Source organism: Chrysemys picta, chromosome 1 (assembly GCF_011386835.1).
Source record: "Chrysemys picta bellii isolate R12L10 chromosome 1, ASM1138683v2, whole genome shotgun sequence".
NCBI lineage: Eukaryota > Metazoa > Chordata > Testudines > Emydidae > Chrysemys > Chrysemys picta.
The window spans coordinates 247,620,732-247,638,599 of NC_088791.1; the positions used below are offsets into that span (position 1 = coordinate 247,620,732).

The 17,868-nt window shown below is 40.3% G+C and overlaps 1 protein-coding gene across 2 annotated transcripts in view; it reads right to left on the minus strand.

Annotated features, from left to right (window-relative positions):
• Positions 1-17,868, minus strand: part of COL4A2 (collagen type IV alpha 2 chain) — a 217,452-nt gene that overhangs the window by 41,974 nt on the left and 157,610 nt on the right. For both annotated transcript variants that reach the window (XM_008166744.4, XM_065592194.1), the window contains 8 exons: positions 15,431-15,523; positions 14,894-15,057; positions 10,023-10,095; positions 9,818-9,924; positions 7,106-7,307; positions 6,032-6,091; positions 5,150-5,212; positions 1,310-1,417 (listed from right to left, as the gene is read on the minus strand). In XM_008166744.4, the coding sequence (XP_008164966.2) occupies positions 1,310-1,417; positions 5,150-5,212; positions 6,032-6,091; positions 7,106-7,307; positions 9,818-9,924; positions 10,023-10,095; positions 14,894-15,057; positions 15,431-15,523 (870 nt within the window). The remainder of the gene's footprint in view (positions 1-1,309; positions 1,418-5,149; positions 5,213-6,031; positions 6,092-7,105; positions 7,308-9,817; positions 9,925-10,022; positions 10,096-14,893; positions 15,058-15,430; positions 15,524-17,868) is intronic.

A 17,868-nucleotide genomic window follows, 5' to 3' on the forward strand; every position in this document is an offset into this window, starting at 1 on the left:
TGGGATTTTCAACTGCACATACATGTTTTAGGAGCATAAGTGAGAATGACATTAGGATTTACATTTTTAAAACCACATCGACGTGAAAACCTGTCATTATGTCTTTTTTTCGAGTGAATGCTTGACTAAAATGGTGCAAATGACTTTTGTGGAGTATTATGGGGAAACTCCAGTCCCCATTTTCTCCTGCCTGATTATCTTGGCTGAGCACGGTCTGTCTCAGCAGCAGGGTAAGAATCCTCCCCTCTAGGTTATAGGCCAAAAGAAGATCTTCAATGAGGAAATTCCAAGTAGCTTTCATGGACCTTAGTGAGGAGGACAAGAGGATTCACATCACCCCACTTGACCCTCCTGTCTTGCCCTTTCACAATGTGTGTGCTATGGAGGAAAGCCCTGCAGAATTGGATTCCTAGCAACATAGGAGGAGTGCACCTCCAGGGCTGCCACTCCCACAAATCTTGTTCCTCGGGCAGCTGAACGGAGTTGTTTTCACTGCCAGAGCCCCTTCTCACCTTCAGAGGTAGGGGCAGGATTTGTTCTGAGCTGTGTTTAGGTATCCCTCACCAAAGGATGCATTATGCAGTAGTTTAGTTTTAAAACTATATTAACCATCAACCACTCAGACTTGCCAAAAGCCCCTCATACCAACATTCCCAAAGAAACCAAAATAACTAAATAAAACTATATTTAATAAATACAAAACCAGGTGTTTGATGCATATTCAATACAATACACGTAAAAGGTGTTGTAGGTACTATACACTTGTAAACACTTTACTTCCAAATGGGGATGTATTCAGCGACCTGTGGGTGGGGTGCATATTCAGCTACTGGACTGTGAACCTTAGAGATATATATGTTCTTGTCTTGGTGCGTACAATGTAATTCGTGTTTCTGCTACTAAGAGTTAAATGGATGCATTCATAGGTGTCTTTTCCTCACTTATGCATTTTGTTTCAGAAGTGTAAGTATGAATATGCTCCACCTGGAGTATGAAAATATCTCATTATTGAAGTATCGTTGTTTAAAGTTAGTGTTTTGATATTTTACTATTACCTTTATACCTCTGCACTAGGAGAAACTTGGAAAACAGGAAAATTGATATTCTTTCATAAGTAAGTACAAACCGCATTTTCCAATGAGAGAAACTTTTGGCTTCACAAGATATCTTAGGTTGATGTTATATTATTGTCTGAATGCTGAAGGGAAGACAAATTAATATTTACACCTGGAATAGCATGTTGAGGTTCCCATGACTACAGCAAAACAGATCAAAAGTACTCAAAGAACGGCTAGTGACTTCACGATACCTCGAGGACCTGGTAATCCTTCACGACCTGGATCACCTTGTGAACCTTTTCGCCCTTGGAATCCATCGAGACCTGGTTCACCTGGAATCCCTTTAGCACCTTTTACACCTAAAGTATGCATAAAAAAGTAACAACAAATCAGATCCAAACACAGAAAGTAAATATATGCATAAATGCAGACAAATATGCTAATAAATATCATAATTATGTATCTTAAGATTTAGGGATCAACTTTTATCACATTTTGTCTTCAGTGGAATCAGGGTCGGCTCCAGCATTTCTGCCGCCCAAGCCAAAAAAAAAAAAAAAAAAAAAGCCGCGATCATGATCAGCGGCAGGTCCTTTGCTACCAGAGGGAGTGAGAGACCTGCTGCCCCCAAATTGCCGCAGGTGCCGCCCCTCTTCCTTGGCCTCCCCAAGCACCTGCTTGTTAAGCTGGTGCCTGGAGCCGGCCCTGAGTGGAATTTATGTATATGCTTTGAAATATTTTACACCTTAAATTTATCATTATGAATTGCAATTTACTTTGTTGTCTCTTCCATTGCACAGTAGTTTTTCTGCATTAATTTGCTAGCTCTGACAAAATAGGATGATGTTACTTAGATGAAGAACGACTTTACCTTATTTATTGCTAAGAGATTATTATTGATAGCTAAAGGTTTTTTATTTCTAGGGTTGCTGATTTTAAAATTCAAGATCGTTTTATGATTGCTGTTTGTTTTGTGGAAAGTTCCATTTAAAAAAGAGGCCAGGATTAAGGAGCACTGTCAGAACTGTGCAGCCTGAATATCATCTTCCTAGTGCCAGCACTGTGCCATCAGCCTCTCAATGTTCTGAGCAGAAAATTCACTTAATTTAAAGAAAAATACTAGAATTGCAGGTATAACTGCAAAATTTAAATGTGCCTGTTACCTAAATAGCACTGTTAACATTTAGTTTTGTTTTCCATCCATTAATTGTTGTGCTAGATAAAAAGCCTCTCTCTACAAAGTAGACAGCAGGTGCAAAGGGCAACAAATATCATATTTCAATAACCGATTATACTATGGTAGCTAGTTTTAACATCTAGCACCAAACAATAGTAAGGAAAATATGTTTCATTTCACAACCCAGTTTTAGTTTAATCCAAGCATTGCCAAATCTATTTCAATGTACAGTTGCAAGCGAAAATAGGGAAGGCAGTTTGAGTATCCTTTTTTAAGAACAGTTACGTGGGCCCTCAAGACAGAACTTAGGACAGGCTGTTTAATACAGGGTTAGGAATTTCATAGGAATAGAGGACTTAAGGATGTGAGACTACAAAGATGCCTCTTTTCTGGCAATACTGTGTCATTGGTGCATAGGTCACTGAACCAGTTCATTAATTGTACATGGCACAGTTACAGCCTAGCTGAAAAAAGGCAGGAAACCTTATAACCAAAAGACAATAATGAAAGGTGACAAAGCATAAATTAGACATTGGTAATTTGGTGAGAGCACAAATGAATGTGAGTTTGTATAATACTAAGGGGGTACAAGGACAGAGTTACGGCAACAGTGGGTTGTGAAAAAGTATAAAATAAAGCAGGACATTTACTCCTCTTAGTGTTCGATATTCAAATTCCTTGGGGTTGAGAGAAACAATGCCATGAAGACAGCATTTATTGACACAGATCAGCAGGGTTCTCTTCCTCCCTGCCTTTGGAGCCTGAGGGGATGGTAGCAAGGTCTTATAGTTATTGAAAGATGCCAATTGATGAAGAAGAGAGAGGAAGGACTTGCTAATAGCTGTTAGCACAGAGAGCCCACCCCATTAGCCGGTGAATTCTGTTAAGCAAGAGAAATCAGGGTTTGATCCTGGAGGACAGGAGGAAAGAGAAAACTGAATTTTGCAAAGGGAAGCCACAGGTTAACCCTAAAATGCCCAAACTCCAATGGTATTGAGCCAAGGGTGTAGCATGACAAACATGATTGTAAATGGACACTTGCAATGAATTTGTTGTTCTTGCTAATGGTAATTTTTGTAACAAATGTGTTGCTATTACCACAAACTGTAAAAATTGATGAAGATGTTTATCCAACAGATGGACACACACATAAGGAGCGTTGTTTACAACAACAACAGACCAATGCCTAAAATAAAACACACATTAATCTGATGGCATGGAAGCATCTGTGTTTAGAAAGAATTGTGATTAAGAAGTAAATCTGACTTCATTCAAATTCATTGGAAAGAAGAATGAAAAGTTCACATAAAATTACAAAGGAACTGAATCATCCTAAAGAGTAACAGACTTCAGAGAAAATCACCTTGCACAACATTAAAAACCACCTTCAGAAGCACTGATTACAACGCCGAAGTACCATAGTCAAATACAGAAATGTAAATCTGAATTATTCAACATGCTGCAGTAACAAGAGATAAAAATAGCAAATCCCATTAAGAAATATGAATGAGTCATTACTTAAACCATAACAACAACAATACACTTTATATTTAATTTAAAAGGAAAATTTGACCTTAAACACTGCAGCCCAGATCTTTGGCCAGAGCTGTGGCCAAAAAATGCAAGGCACAGTTAGGGAAGGCTGCAAAGATGGACTTCAAGCTCCCCTAATACTAAAGGCTGCTTTAAGTTATGTCAGTTACCAATGTTCTAGGGAGTTAAATACAGCGGCTATGGATCAGCAGGGTTTGGAAAGTCCCAGACTGTGCCTTCCGCTGGCCCACCCCACCCCCCGCCCCAAAAAAGAAAAAGCACTGAGGCAATCCTCCTAGGATTGGATAGACCAGTTTTGGAAACAAAAATTGCTGGGAGTGCTGAGCAATGCAACCCCACTGCATCAGATGATCTGGGCCTACTTATTTAGAGTTCCATTGAGACTTTAGGCCCAGCCCTGTTTAAGAGACTGTGTATAATTATATGACCCCAGGAGGAACACTCAGAAGGCATTGTGACAATTCCTCCACTACATCCACTTGCTCCAAGGGCTAGTAATTTATTACACCCCTTCTAGGAATTAGCATACTCCCTGTAATGTGTCCAGCCAGGCTTTAACCCCACCCCACCTCTGTTTGCCCACTGGCTCCTGATGTGGGGAGTATCTAGTGGGGAGCAGCCACTGCTCTCCCCACCGCCTCAGAAGCGTCAATCCACGAGGTTCCTGCACAGCTCCTTAGGGAGTGAAGGGTGTAGGGGTGGGGTGGGGATGATAGCTCCTCAGTACTCTCCTATGCACCGCATAGAACCAGGGCAAAATCCAGCCCTTCGTGGTTTTATTAAACTGTGAAACTCCACTGATTTTTTTAAAGGCATATGGTACAGTTGAAAGAAACATGGCATTGATGAGGAGGCTGCATGGAGAGAAGGATGAACTGGGTGATCTAATAGAAGACTGTTCCATCTCCAATATCTATTCTACTATAGAAGGCATATATCATCTGGCGTGTTTATTTTGATTTTTGCCACACTATTAAAAGACAACTGCTTAAAACCCCAACTGACTCCTTATACCTGGGTGCCAGACGATATTCACAAACAGTGTGGATTTGTGACTAAATGTAATGACTGTTTATAGAGAAAACCATTGTTGGTGGCTGATTTTGTTACAGAATTGAAATTCATGAGTGAGAAGAGGATTAATTCGTGTAGTGCAGCCATTACGTATCATACACTTTGTATCTATTTTCCTTTGTCTATCTCACCCCACCCCTAAATTTTAACTTAAAAGTCTCCTTTATTCTCATTTCTAAAATATATTTAGTCTAAGGGCACAACTACATTCAGGTTTAGCAAAAGCTAATTCCAAATGTAGTATGTAAGGTAAAGAAATGTTTCAAAAGTAAAGGCACAACATTACCTATAGCTCCTGGCAATCCTGGCTTTCCTGGGGATCCTTTCGGTGCTCTCACGCATTCTGCCCCTACAAATAAACATTATCAGTGGAGTTCCACATACTCATCTGCTGTATCTCTCATTGTTTTTGTGACTTACGATAACCTTACTATGATTAAATCTAGCAATTATTTCCATTAGTAAAACGATAAAAATCAAAAGTTTTATTTAATCATTTTTATATAGCAATGTGCAGCATAGCTCATGCTGACAATGAATTAAGAAAAGTTGTTCATTTTATTTCATTGGAACCTTTGCTGTGCTAATAGTGAAGAGATCAGACGTTATTACAACACTTGTATGGCCAAATTTTCAAAATGGCAGCTCACTTTTTTTCTGGAGTCAATTTAAAATCAAACAAATGAATTCAGTTGCAGGTGAAAACTAGAGTACTTGTTCCTTTAAATACCAAATTGCACTGATACTTTTTACCTAAACATAGAGTACTTCTCACAAATGGTTTGCTACATTGTACTTGTGAAATCTCTTTGGAATCTAATTTCTGTTGTTATTTGTAATTTCAGATAGTTATTACAAGCCACGTGATAATTGTTTTTTTAATCACAATAAACTCAAGGGAGTAATGAACCAAATAATTTTTGATTTGCAGAGGTGAAACGCCATTAATGTAAAAACACATGATACGATCAAATTACTGGTTTGTTGTATAGCAAAAGTGTCATTATTTGTGACCTGAATATTAAGCAGTTTACAGATGGAGCTATCGCCAAGAAATGGCAACATCAAAATTAGTCACCAGGAATCAATAAGCACACTGTCATGTTGTAGGTTCCCCATAGATCTAAATATTAAAATGTTTCCAAGCCATCTTATTTCTGTACTATACCTGACGAAACTGTCTCGATGCCATCTCCCCTAGAAAGATCTTCAGTAATTTGGTTACAATCTACCAGGGAAGTATGAGAAAAGAGAAACAAGCAAGATAGTCTCTTAGCATTTTAAACAAAATGTTAAAAAATACAAAACCCAAACTTTTCAGTTCTAACTGCAGATGTCTATTACAGCATCAGTTGATGTACTGTGTCTAAATTATTGTGCACTGGATAATCCTCATAAATTAAAGAATGAAAAGGCAGCCACTCGTTTTAAAATACACCTCTACCCCGATATAATGCGACCTGATATAACACGAATTCGTATATAACACGATAAAGCAGTGCTCCAGGGGGGCGGGGCTATGCACTCTGGCGGATCAAAGCAAGTTTGATATAACGTGGTTTCACCTAAAACATGGTCAGATTTTTTGGCTCCCGAGGACAGCGTTATATCGAGGTAGAGGTGTACTTGGAAACATGGTGAGCCGCATCTAATTGTAACAAAGGAGAGTTCATGTAATGAAGTAAAATATTTGTTTTTGATATACAGTGAGAAATAAGAAATAACAGATCTTCCTCTCCCTTCCCCTTACACACAAAAAGTGCTAGCCTTGCAGTCTAGCAACAGCACCAAATAATTGAGGGGAACCTCTGGTTGGGTGCCAAGATCCCAGACCAGGAGGGGATCAGAGAGCTGCAAAGGATCAATATTTATGCCCTGATGAGGAGCAGAGGGCGGGTTCAAGCTTCTCTCTTATCTCTGGTCAATTAATGGAGTAGGTTTGATTGGGACCGACCTGAGGAAAGACAGCCACAACGCATGGTATGTGTAAGTAATATGTTCTTTCCCCTCACTCAAAAAAGTTAAGGTTTTACTAGCTAATAGTGCCAAATTTGTAAACTTTCTTTAAATATCTGAAAGGAAACTATTGAAGTATTTCTGTTAGATTTCTGACCAAACAATATAACAAACTCCTTCTTATTCATACACTATACTATACTGCCTTGTCAGTGAGTAGATTTACATGATGTTTTGCATATGATCCCTAATGACTTTAACATAAGAGACATGTGATCACACATACCTAATTGGGCAGGAGCACCTGGAGGACCTGGGGGACCTTGAAACCCTGGATTTCCATATGTTCCAAAGTCACCTGGAGGGCCACGGTATCCTTTCGGGCCAGGTAAGCCTGCACCTGGCAGACCAATCTCTCCGAGAAAGCCCTTTTCACCTTGTAGTCCTGGATAACCAGGGTCACCTGGTGAACCTCTTACACCATCACCCTATGGGAAAACAGATTAAATATACAGAGATGGGCACTTTGACTTTGCATAAAAATAAACCTCACCCAAACAATTAAACACTTTTTCTTATGATCAGTAATTGGTAGATGTTTCCATGTATCATGGCCATTTACAAGGGTGACATCAGCAAAAAACCTTTAACATAATAAGGTAACATGTTAACTTAGATGTGTGACACTGCACTCCATATGCTTTATGGAAGTATGCTTATGAATATGACATAATTGGAATATGCTTTATACTAAATACCCCTTGTATGGTGTCATTAGAAAGCTTGTAATCTACTAAGTGTGTTCATCCTATTTGTTTGCATGTATTATTTCTATATCTGGAGTTAGGAGAATAAGATATAAACTTGTATCACTGTTGTAAACATATTAAATGGAGGCCATTAAGGGTGCTCCAGAAACAATCAGTTGTAAATGGCCTTAGTTACTTGAAAGCCTTCCTGTGTACGTGTGGGCCAGCCCATGGGGAATGGAGACTAGGGGTTTTACAGTGACATGTGACCATGTCACCTGATAATGAAATCCATCTTAAAGCTGGTATTTTTCCATTTAGAAGATGGGGTGGGGACCGAGCGAGACAAGAGATTCCTGCCTTGTGCCAAAACTATAAAAGGGGGCGGAGCAGGATGAAGGAGGAGGCCAGTCATGAGAAAACCCCTGCTTTCCACCTGAGATATCTGTACCGGGGAAAGGATTGGGCCCAGACTAGGAAGGAGTCTAGTCTGTGAAAGAAGCTTATTGGAACATCTCTGAGGGTGAGATATTACCTGTATTCAATTTCTTAATGTATTAGGCTTAGACTTGCGTGTTTTTGCTTTATTTTGCTTGGTGACTTACTTTGTTCTGTCTGTTATTACTTGAAACCACTTATATCCTACTTTTATACTTAATAAAATCACTTTTGTTTTTTAATAAACCCAAAGTAAATGATTAATACCTAGGAGAGCAAACAGCTGTGCATATCTCTCTATCAGTGATATAGAGGGCAAACAATTTATGAATTTACCCTATATAAGCTTTATACAGAGTAAAACAGATTTATTTGGAGTTTGGATCCCATTGGGAGCTGGGTGCAGGAGACAGGTAACCTGCTGAACTGTTTTCAGTTAAGTCTGCAGCTTTGGGGGTGTGGCCCAAACCCTGGGTTTGTGTTGCAGCAGACTAGCACGTCTGGCTCAACAAGGCAGGGTTCTGGAAGTCCCAAGCTGGCAGGGAAAACGGGCTCAGAGGTAATTTCAGCACATCAGGTCACAGTCCCGAGGTCTCTGTGACCGAACCCGTCCCAAGATGTATAACCAGGGATGGTACCAATGAAACAAACATCCATTGACAGAACATTCCACCAGAGAGGGCTAAGGCCGGTGAATGCACATCATTTGGGCTATGTGAACCAGTCACACACCACCTGTGGCTGTAAAGCTGAATGTGACTTTTGGAGAGTCTGTGGGATCGATCGGAGACCTGCTTACTCTGCTGAGAAATGTGTGGCAGGCCAGGTAGCATTGTGTAAGTTGATCAGAGTGTGAGCAACATCGTTTCACATCTCCCCAAGCAATCAAGTAAGGAGAAATGGGAGGGAGAAGAAACAGCATGACCCCTTTCTTGAAGACAGAACGACTAGGGCAGCAAAGGCAGGAGAGTGTAGAAAGTGTCAAATGGCGTTTTAGAGAAAGAGTAATTAGCTGTGGAGAGGAATCATTACAATCAGAAATGGGTCAGGCCTGGTGTTTGAACCCAAATTAGATTTAGGCTGGGGCTCATGTTACAACAGTTCTGAAACCTTGAGAGCTTTCATATGATTTTGTTACAAAATGACAGATATTTCTTAATCTGCTGTTCTAATGACATTTCTGCCATCTTGAGCCAAAATTACATGAGAATAACTGTTCTTTCAAGATTGGTGTCACAATGAACCAGAAAATAGGTCCTTTTCAGATTTAGATTTGACTGATGACAACAATCATTGGCATTCAGATTTGATGTTCTGGGTCTGGCCCGTTTCTAGTTATGATGTCTGAGCCCACTGCTATGTCAATATGTGATGACTTTATGATTTCAGGATGCATCACCCTAGTGCAAGCATAATATGCACTGTCAGGCAGCTGATCTGCGATTAATTTTTGCCTCTCCATAACTTCATTTGATGACCATGTAGCTCTTAAGAGATATTCAGTGTGAAAGAACTTCATGTAAGTTTAAAAGGAGGGAAAACAAATAATAAATCATTGATGGAGCAAACTGACATGTCTGGAATATAAACTGGTATTAATTTGCTTAAATAAAATGGGAAAAGAATGGAAAATAATTAATATTTTAATTAATATAACATCTAAATCTGATAATTGAATGCATCAGCAACCAGTGAAGATAGGATAAGAATTTATGATGTAGGTATGGAGGACAGCTCGGTTATGAGATGCTGAACTAAAGAAGTCTGTAATTAAATATGGTAGGCAAATATTGGATATAGTTGTTACTTACTGGAAGGCCAGGAAGCCCTGGTAAGCCATCTATACCATCTTTTCCTGGAAACCCATCTTCACCTTTAATGCCAGATAGTCCAGGACCTCCAGGGTCTCCTTTGGTACCTAAAGAAGTGCTCTCAATGTGAAATTACTCCTGCATTGGACAAAAGGCTTACATATATAATTTGCAAATTGCAAGGGAAGTAGATTGCTTGCTTTACCTTTCGTTGTAACATATCTAGAATCTCCTTTCTCCCCTTTTGGCCCAGGCAATCCAACTGCACCATGAATTCCCTGTTGATATCCATTTTAAATAAAGTTAATCAGAACTTTATTTAGGAAACACATGGAAAAGCGATAGTTAAAAGTAAACCTGTGTGCCAAGTGACCCTCTGTTGTTCTTCAAAAAGCTCCTCAAAACTTACTTCTTTAACATCTCTTTCTATTAATGATTTTCAACCTGGTGTTCCCATTCTTGTGCTTGATCCTTAATCAGTGTGTTGTCTCTCTACTTTAGATAGTAAGCTCCTTGTAACAAGGAACTTGTCCTCTTATATGTCTGTAAGATGCCATGAACTCCTATGGGAGTATATAAAATACACCTCTACCCCGATATAACGCGACCTGATATAACACGAATTCGGATATAATGCGATAAAGCAGTGCTCCAGGGGGGCGGGGCTGCGCATTCCGGCGGATCAAAGCAAGTTCGATATAACACGGTTTCACCTATAACGTGGTAAGATTTTTTGGCTCCCGAGGACAGCGTTATATCGAGGTAGAGGTGTACTTGGAAACATGGTGAGCCGCATCTAATTGTAACAAAGGAGAGTTCATGTAATGAAGTAAAATATTTGTTTTTGATATACAGTGAGAAATAAGAAATGACAGATCTTCCTCTCCCTTCCCCTTACACACAAAAAGTGCTAGCCTTGCAGTCTAGCAACGGCACCAAATAATTGAGGGGAACCTCTAGTTGGGTGCCAAGATCCCAGACCAGGAGGGGGTCAGAGAGCTGCAGAGGATCAATATTTATGCCCTGATGAGGAGCAGAGGGCGGATTCAAGCTTCTCTCTCATCTCTGGTCAATTAATGGAGTAGGTTTGATTGGGACCGACCCGAGGAAAGACACAACGCATGGTATGTGTAAGTAATATGTTCTTTCCCCTCACTCAAAAAAGTTAAGGTTTTACTAGCTAATAGTGCCAAATTTGTAAACTTTCTTTAAATATCTGAAAGGAAACTATTGAAGTATTTCTGTTAGATTTCTGACCAAATAATATAACAAACTCCTTCTTATTCATACACCATACTATACTGGCTCCTGAGGACAGCGTTATATCGGGGTAGAGGTGTAATAGTGGTCCAGATTTGTTCCTGCTGGTGCAGGGAGGTGCCATGTACATGTGCTGGGCCCCATAACCCCAGGGAGGCTTCATCAAGAAGGAGAGTAGGTGGAAATACCACTATCTACATTATATGCAGGATTCTGAGGGATAATGGCAGCTTTACAACTGCCAGGGACTCCAATGGAGGGGCAAAGTCTACTGAGGGAATACGCCATATTACTTATAGTGGGAAGTAAGGTAAATTCTGCAAGCAATTCCTGGAGTAGGAAAACAAAACTCAGAATTTATTTTTATTTATTTCTGGGCATTTTTCTTCTGCTCAGCATCATACTATGTGAGGGCCTCACAACACCTGTGTGATGTAGAGAAGTATTATCTTCCACATTTAACAGGTGAGGAGACTGAGGCATAGGGAGGTTAAATGACTTGCCTTAGGTCACACAGAAAATCTGTGGCAGAACTGAGAATAAAACCCAGATTTCCTGATTCCTGGTCCTTTGTCCTGAATACAAAACCACTGGAGCCCAGGATTAATTTAGGGTGCAAAGTGCATCTGTCACAAATAACAGGTTCTTTATTCAGGCAGCTACTGTTTATCACCAAATGCACTGGTAAACTATCACAAGATATGTACTGCTAACTTATATAACCTTAGTTCAAGCTGGTATCATTCTATAGCTTTCAGCCAAGCACATGATACTTGTGCTATCTTATACCCACTGCCAACTTCTACTAGGCCTCACTCTAAGCTTTTAACACTTAAATTCCTTAAGTCCTGTAACCAAGTCTATTTTTAATAAATATATTATTAAATACTTGCCGTTACGACTTCAACAACTTCCATTCTTATTTCTATAAGCATGCTTAGCAGCTAGATTCTATTTTACCCTAAACTATAGGGCCTTCCAAGATCAGGTCAGGAGTCAACACCATCCTGGTACCCATCTGAAGCTGCAATTCAATGGTCTGGGCACCAAAGCCCATCCCAAGGAAGTTCATCCAGCATGGTGGCTATGGCGATTTCAGCCCCGGGGACTTTGTGCCATGGTACACAGAATAAGAAGTAAATTGTCGTTCCATTTTAATTTTGCTTAGAAGACTCATGCTCCAAATCCATTACTAGAGCATAGTACCCTTTTGCAGCCCTAGTTCTGTCTCTTTGTGTAGTTGTCCTTCGGTATGAAATGAAGCCAAGTTGTTCTTGGCTCCAAAGTACACATGGAAACTATTTCTCTGTTGCTGAATATGTGAAACGTACAGATTCACACTTCCATAAAGTCTTGTGTAGACCAAATCTATGATATATAGAAGTTGATTTGTCAACTAATATTTACAAGCTTCATTTAAATGTATGGTCAGCAAAGTGATGTCTTAGGGCTTGTCTACACAAACACTTAGTTCATGGCAAGCTCTCGTCTAAATCTACCCCATGCTACCCTAGAAGTTCCATAGTGTGCTTAGATCTACCCCACTTTCAAATGGGAATAGATCAAAGTGCACTATGGAACTTTAGAGCATGGCAGCAGGGTCCACCTGGATACTTAATGTGTGGAAAGTTAGTACAGGGTAGATTTAGACCCTAGCTTGCCAAGAACTAAGCATTTGTACAGACAAGCCCTTAGATACCAGTGTAGAGATGTGTATTTCAGATGTTCTTTTTTAAAGGCAAAGGAAGCTCTGGAATCTAATGTGAGGCCAAATTCTGACCTCAGTTAAATGGTTGTAAGTCTGGAGTAACTGCTCTATATTAGTGAAGTGATTTTAGCTTTTCTATTTTTTGCTTTGAAAGATTGTATATAATGTATTTTAGAGTTAGGTGCCTGCCCAAAGTTTTACAGCTAATGTTTCTCTTTCTTTCATGCTCAACATCTTCAGTCACTTTGGGTCAAATTCAGGGTCATTCAATATAATTGACTGAATATGTCCAATGAATTACGGAGTTACTCCTGACTTTGTTGCAACTGAAAGTAAAGTCTGGACCAAAGTTATTGAAGATCTTCAGTTATAAAAGAGAAATATTATTTGTAAAACTTTGGGCAAACTCCTATAACTGGTTGAAAATATTTTAGTCAAAAACATGTTTTGAGGCGTGGAAATTTTCTTATAAAGAAATTTTTTGAAGAAGACTAAAAAAAAAGCCAATTTTGTTATGTTTTGTTTAGGACAACCAATAACCAAGCCAAATTTTTGTTTTCAGTTGTTGTAAAACAAAAAAAAGTTTTGGTTGGGTTTTAGTTTTCTATCAAAAGCCTGACAAATTCCATTAAAAATTAGATACAAATGAAAAATTATCATTTTCTTTGATTTTTTTTGTTAAAATAAACTATATTTTTAACCAGCTCTACAAAAAATCCATTGCTAAAACAAGAGTCTCAGTCTCATTGAGGATCCAGTTCACAAAGCCCAATTCTGATTCTATGTAGAACACTGTAATCCAGAAGTGGTTATTAAAACAGATAAGGAAGTGTTGTTTACTCCTTCTCATAACACAAGAACTAGAAGTCACCAAATGAAATGAATAGGCAGCAGGTTTAAAACAAACAAAAGGAAGTATTTCTTCACACAACACACAGTCAACTTGTGGAATTCTTTGCCAGAGGATGTTGTGAAGGCCAAGACTATAACAGGGTTAAAAAAAGAACTAGATAAATTCATGGAGGATAGGTCCATCAATGGCTATTAGCCAGGATGGGCAGGGATGGTGTCCCTAGCCTCTGTTTGCCAGAATCTGGGAATGGGTGACAGGGGATGGATCACTTGATGATTACCTGTTCTGTTCATTCCTTCTGGGGCACCTGGCCAGTCAGAACACAGGATACTTGGTTAGATGAACCTTTGGTCTGACCCAGTATGGCCGTTCTTATGTTATGTTCTTAAACGATTGTTGGTAAGGTAGTTATTTTATCAACAGTACAAAATTATTGATTTGTGGCTTTTAAGAAGACATAATATAGCATAAATAAGATCCTCACAATTCAGCAGTTAGACACATGTATTTTGTTAGAAACAACATTAAAGCCCACCCCTACTGGCATTATCATCATCTTGTCAGCTAGCAATGGATTTATTAGAGTTGGTTGAAAAAAATTCTTTGAAACATTTTTTGATGAACAATGATTTGATTTGCCAAAAAATCCATTTTCATGAAAAACATTTGTTTTTTCATCAATATCACTGGTCTACAATTTTTGAGAAGTCGTCTGCTTCAGAGATAAAATGTGCTATTTATTATGTATTTTGATGTGCTGAATTCAAATATGGCAATTAAAACAACTGATTGGCCACTGTTTCTAAGATATTTAAGTTTTTACATTTTACGTCTATGTATATTGTGTAGATAGTAGAGTTTTAATCATAAATTGTAAACCTAGGTCTTTTCATGTGTTTATGGTTGCTTTACATGATAATATTTCCCCTGTCCTGTTTATGTAACACTTTAAAAATCAGCAAAAGGGTTATATAAATAAAATTTATTATGAAACAAAAGGCAAAAAACTATTATGTACATAGTTTAGTCCTATTCAATGTCTACTCAGCACTTCTTGGCTTGTCTCTTGTATTAGTAAAGTTTGACTCCATTTATTTCAGAAGCATTTTGGCTGTAGAGCAATGTATTTAAAGCAAAAATATGATGAATACTGAAGAAAAGTTGCAGTGAAAACAAGCAATTTTAAGGACATTCTTTTTCCTGACAAGTCTAGTATGTCTCTGAAAAAAATGGATTAAAGAGATAAATAACTTACATTTTCACCAGAGAAACCTGGAAGACCATGCTGACCTTGATCTCCAACATCTCCTTTCCGTCCAGGCAGTCCAGTTGGGCCTGGAAAACCTGGTGGACCGGGTAGACCAGCAGGACCCCGTCTGGCTTCCTCACTTTCAATACATTTACAGTCCCCTGTTTCACCTGCAGAAATGTGGGAGGGAGGAAAACATAGAAGCTCATTGAAAACAAACATTTGGAAGAATTTATTATGAGAAATTGTAGGCGAGATAACTTTAATACATTGGGGTTCATGGCCCTGTTGAAGTTGATGACAAAACTCCAATTTACGTTAGTGGGACCAGGATTGATCCCTAATGAAGACACAAGTATATTAAAAAAGTGCTTTTGGGGAAAAGAAATAGCCCCATGAGATATTTTTCTTATTGTGTTAGCACTAGGTCAAATTCTGCAGTCCTAGTTCAGATCATGCTCAGGCAAAACTCACACTGAGCACAACGAACGTTTTGGATGAATAAGGACCTCCAGATTTGGCCCACTATTTGTAACGTCTTACCTTTCAATCCTTTTTGTCCTCGGAACCCAGGGAAACCTTGGCTGCCTGCCTCACCTGGATCCCCCTGGCGTCCCTTCAGTCCAAAAAGATAGCCTATGGAGGTTAATGCATTTGAAATATAGCATTAATGTTGTGTATATTTACCCTTCCTGCCCTCCTTTCCATTCTTTATCCTGTTTTGAGCACCACTGCATCTGACTCTTCTCTCTCCCTGCATGTTCCTGTCATCTACCATCCACCCAACTCCTCCCCATCACCCTTCCTTTCTGATTTTTAATCCTGGCTCTCTGTCTTCACAATGTCCCCCCTCCTCCTTGGTGACTTCAACTACAATGTTGGTGACTCATTTCCCCCCCCCCCCCCCCTTAGCCTCCCATCTCCTCACCCTTCCTTGCCTTCTCATTTGATATGCAGCCCTGGTTCAACTCTCATACTCACCAAAATTGCCATTTACTTGACATGGTCTTTTCCAAGCACTGCTTGCTAACCTCTCTATTGCTCAACTGGCCTGCTCTGACCATCACTGGTCTCTCTCGATACTGCCTGTTTCCCTCCCACCCCACCATGCCTGACCACCTGGTTCTTTGATGACTTCCAGACTATCAACGTCAATGACTTTTCCTCTGCTCTGTCTTCCATTGATATGGTTGTTGATTCTCTCAATTTTTCCCACTCTTTCACTCTCTTTTGCCACTCTCTCTCAGTGTCTGCCTTGTCCATCCCCAGCCTAGGCTCACCCCTAACGCCCGCTTCCTCTGCTTCTGCTCTTTTGCTGCAGTGTGTCTCTGGCAGAAATCCCGAGACCAGGTTGACTTCTTCCACTGCACGTTTGTTCTTTCCTTCTTCAGTTCTGCCATTTTCCTAGCAAAGCAGCTCTATTTCTCAAACCTAACTGAGTCCTGCAGTTGCAGTCCCAGCCATCTTTTCACCACCTTGGACTTCCTCCTTAACCCCATCCCTTCTCCCACCCTCACCTCCCTCTCTACTTTGGGTCTCAAGAACCGCTTGAGGTAAGTGCCGCTCGGATCCTGCACCCCTGAGCCTCTCCCCACGCCCCAACCCCCTGCCCCAGCCCTGATCCCCTTCCCACTCTCCAAACCCCTTGATCCCAGTCCGGAGCACCCTCCTGTAGCCCAAACCTCTCATCCACAGCCCCAGCCCAGAGCCCGCACCCCCAGCCAAAACCTGCACCCCTTCCTGGACCCACGCCCCAGTCCTGATCCCCCTCCTGCCCTCCGAACCCTTCGGTCCCATCCCAAAGCACCCTCTTACATCCCAAACTCCTCATCCCCAGAGCCCACATCCCCAAGCAGAGCCCTCACACCCTCCCGTACCCCAACCCCAATTTTGTGAGCATTCATGGCCTGCCATACAATTTCTGTTTCCTGATGTGGCCCTCAGGCCAAAAAGTTTGCCCACCCCGTCATAGAACATAATTTTACAATTGCTGTCTGGAATTCTTCTCCTCCTATTCCATCCTAGACCCTCTCCAGTTGGGCTTCTGCCTCTTGCACTGCACTGAAACTGCTCTCACCAAAGTCTCTAAAGACCTCTTCCTAACCAGATACTCTATTCTCATCATCCTTTACCTGTCAGCTGCCTTTGACACCATCGGCCATACTTTTCTTGAAATCTGTCTTTCCTCAGGTCTCGTGACACAGTTCTCTCCTGGTTCACTTCCTACCTCTCTAACTGCTCCTTCAGCGTGTCCTTTGGAGATTCCTCCTTATTCTCCCTCCATAGAGTTCCCTCCTTTGCCCAGGGACAAGATGGAGAGGGCCATCTCATGCACAAACACAAATTCAATCATCAACTTTATGCTGATGACTCTCAGGTGCCTCTCCACTCCAGATCGGTCTTTTTCTTTCCAAACTAAAAAGTATTGGCTTGTCTATGTGACATTGCCACTGGGATGCCCATCTGTCAGCTTAAACTCAGCCTAAACACAGCCCTTGCTTGTATCCATTCAAAACATGATAATTTTGCTAGCTCATTGCTTTGCATCCCCCTTCCCCATCACAACAAATGTAAAACTAACCCTCACACTTGGGGTGTGCACCCTGTAAGCAACCACAAAGCCACCTCATTGTCCTCCTTAAGATTCTTTGCCACAATGTCTATAAAAAAGCCTGACAATGGTTATGCAGCTGTTGTACTGGGGCCCCTGCCTATTATATTGATCAGTATTGTCTCACTGGTTCCTTGTGCTGTCTTGTCTGTCTGTATCTACCTGTTTTTTCTCATCTTATGCTTAGACTGTAAACTCTTTGGGGCAGAGACAGCCTTTTTGTTCTGTATTTTTACAGCACCGAGTACAATAGGTTCTGAGGCTCAGACATGCTACTGCAATTCTGTTAGTAAATAACTGCAGTATTATTGACATGCAGTATTGGCTGTACCACATTTGACATAATATAGTACATCTAAAACATTTCTAA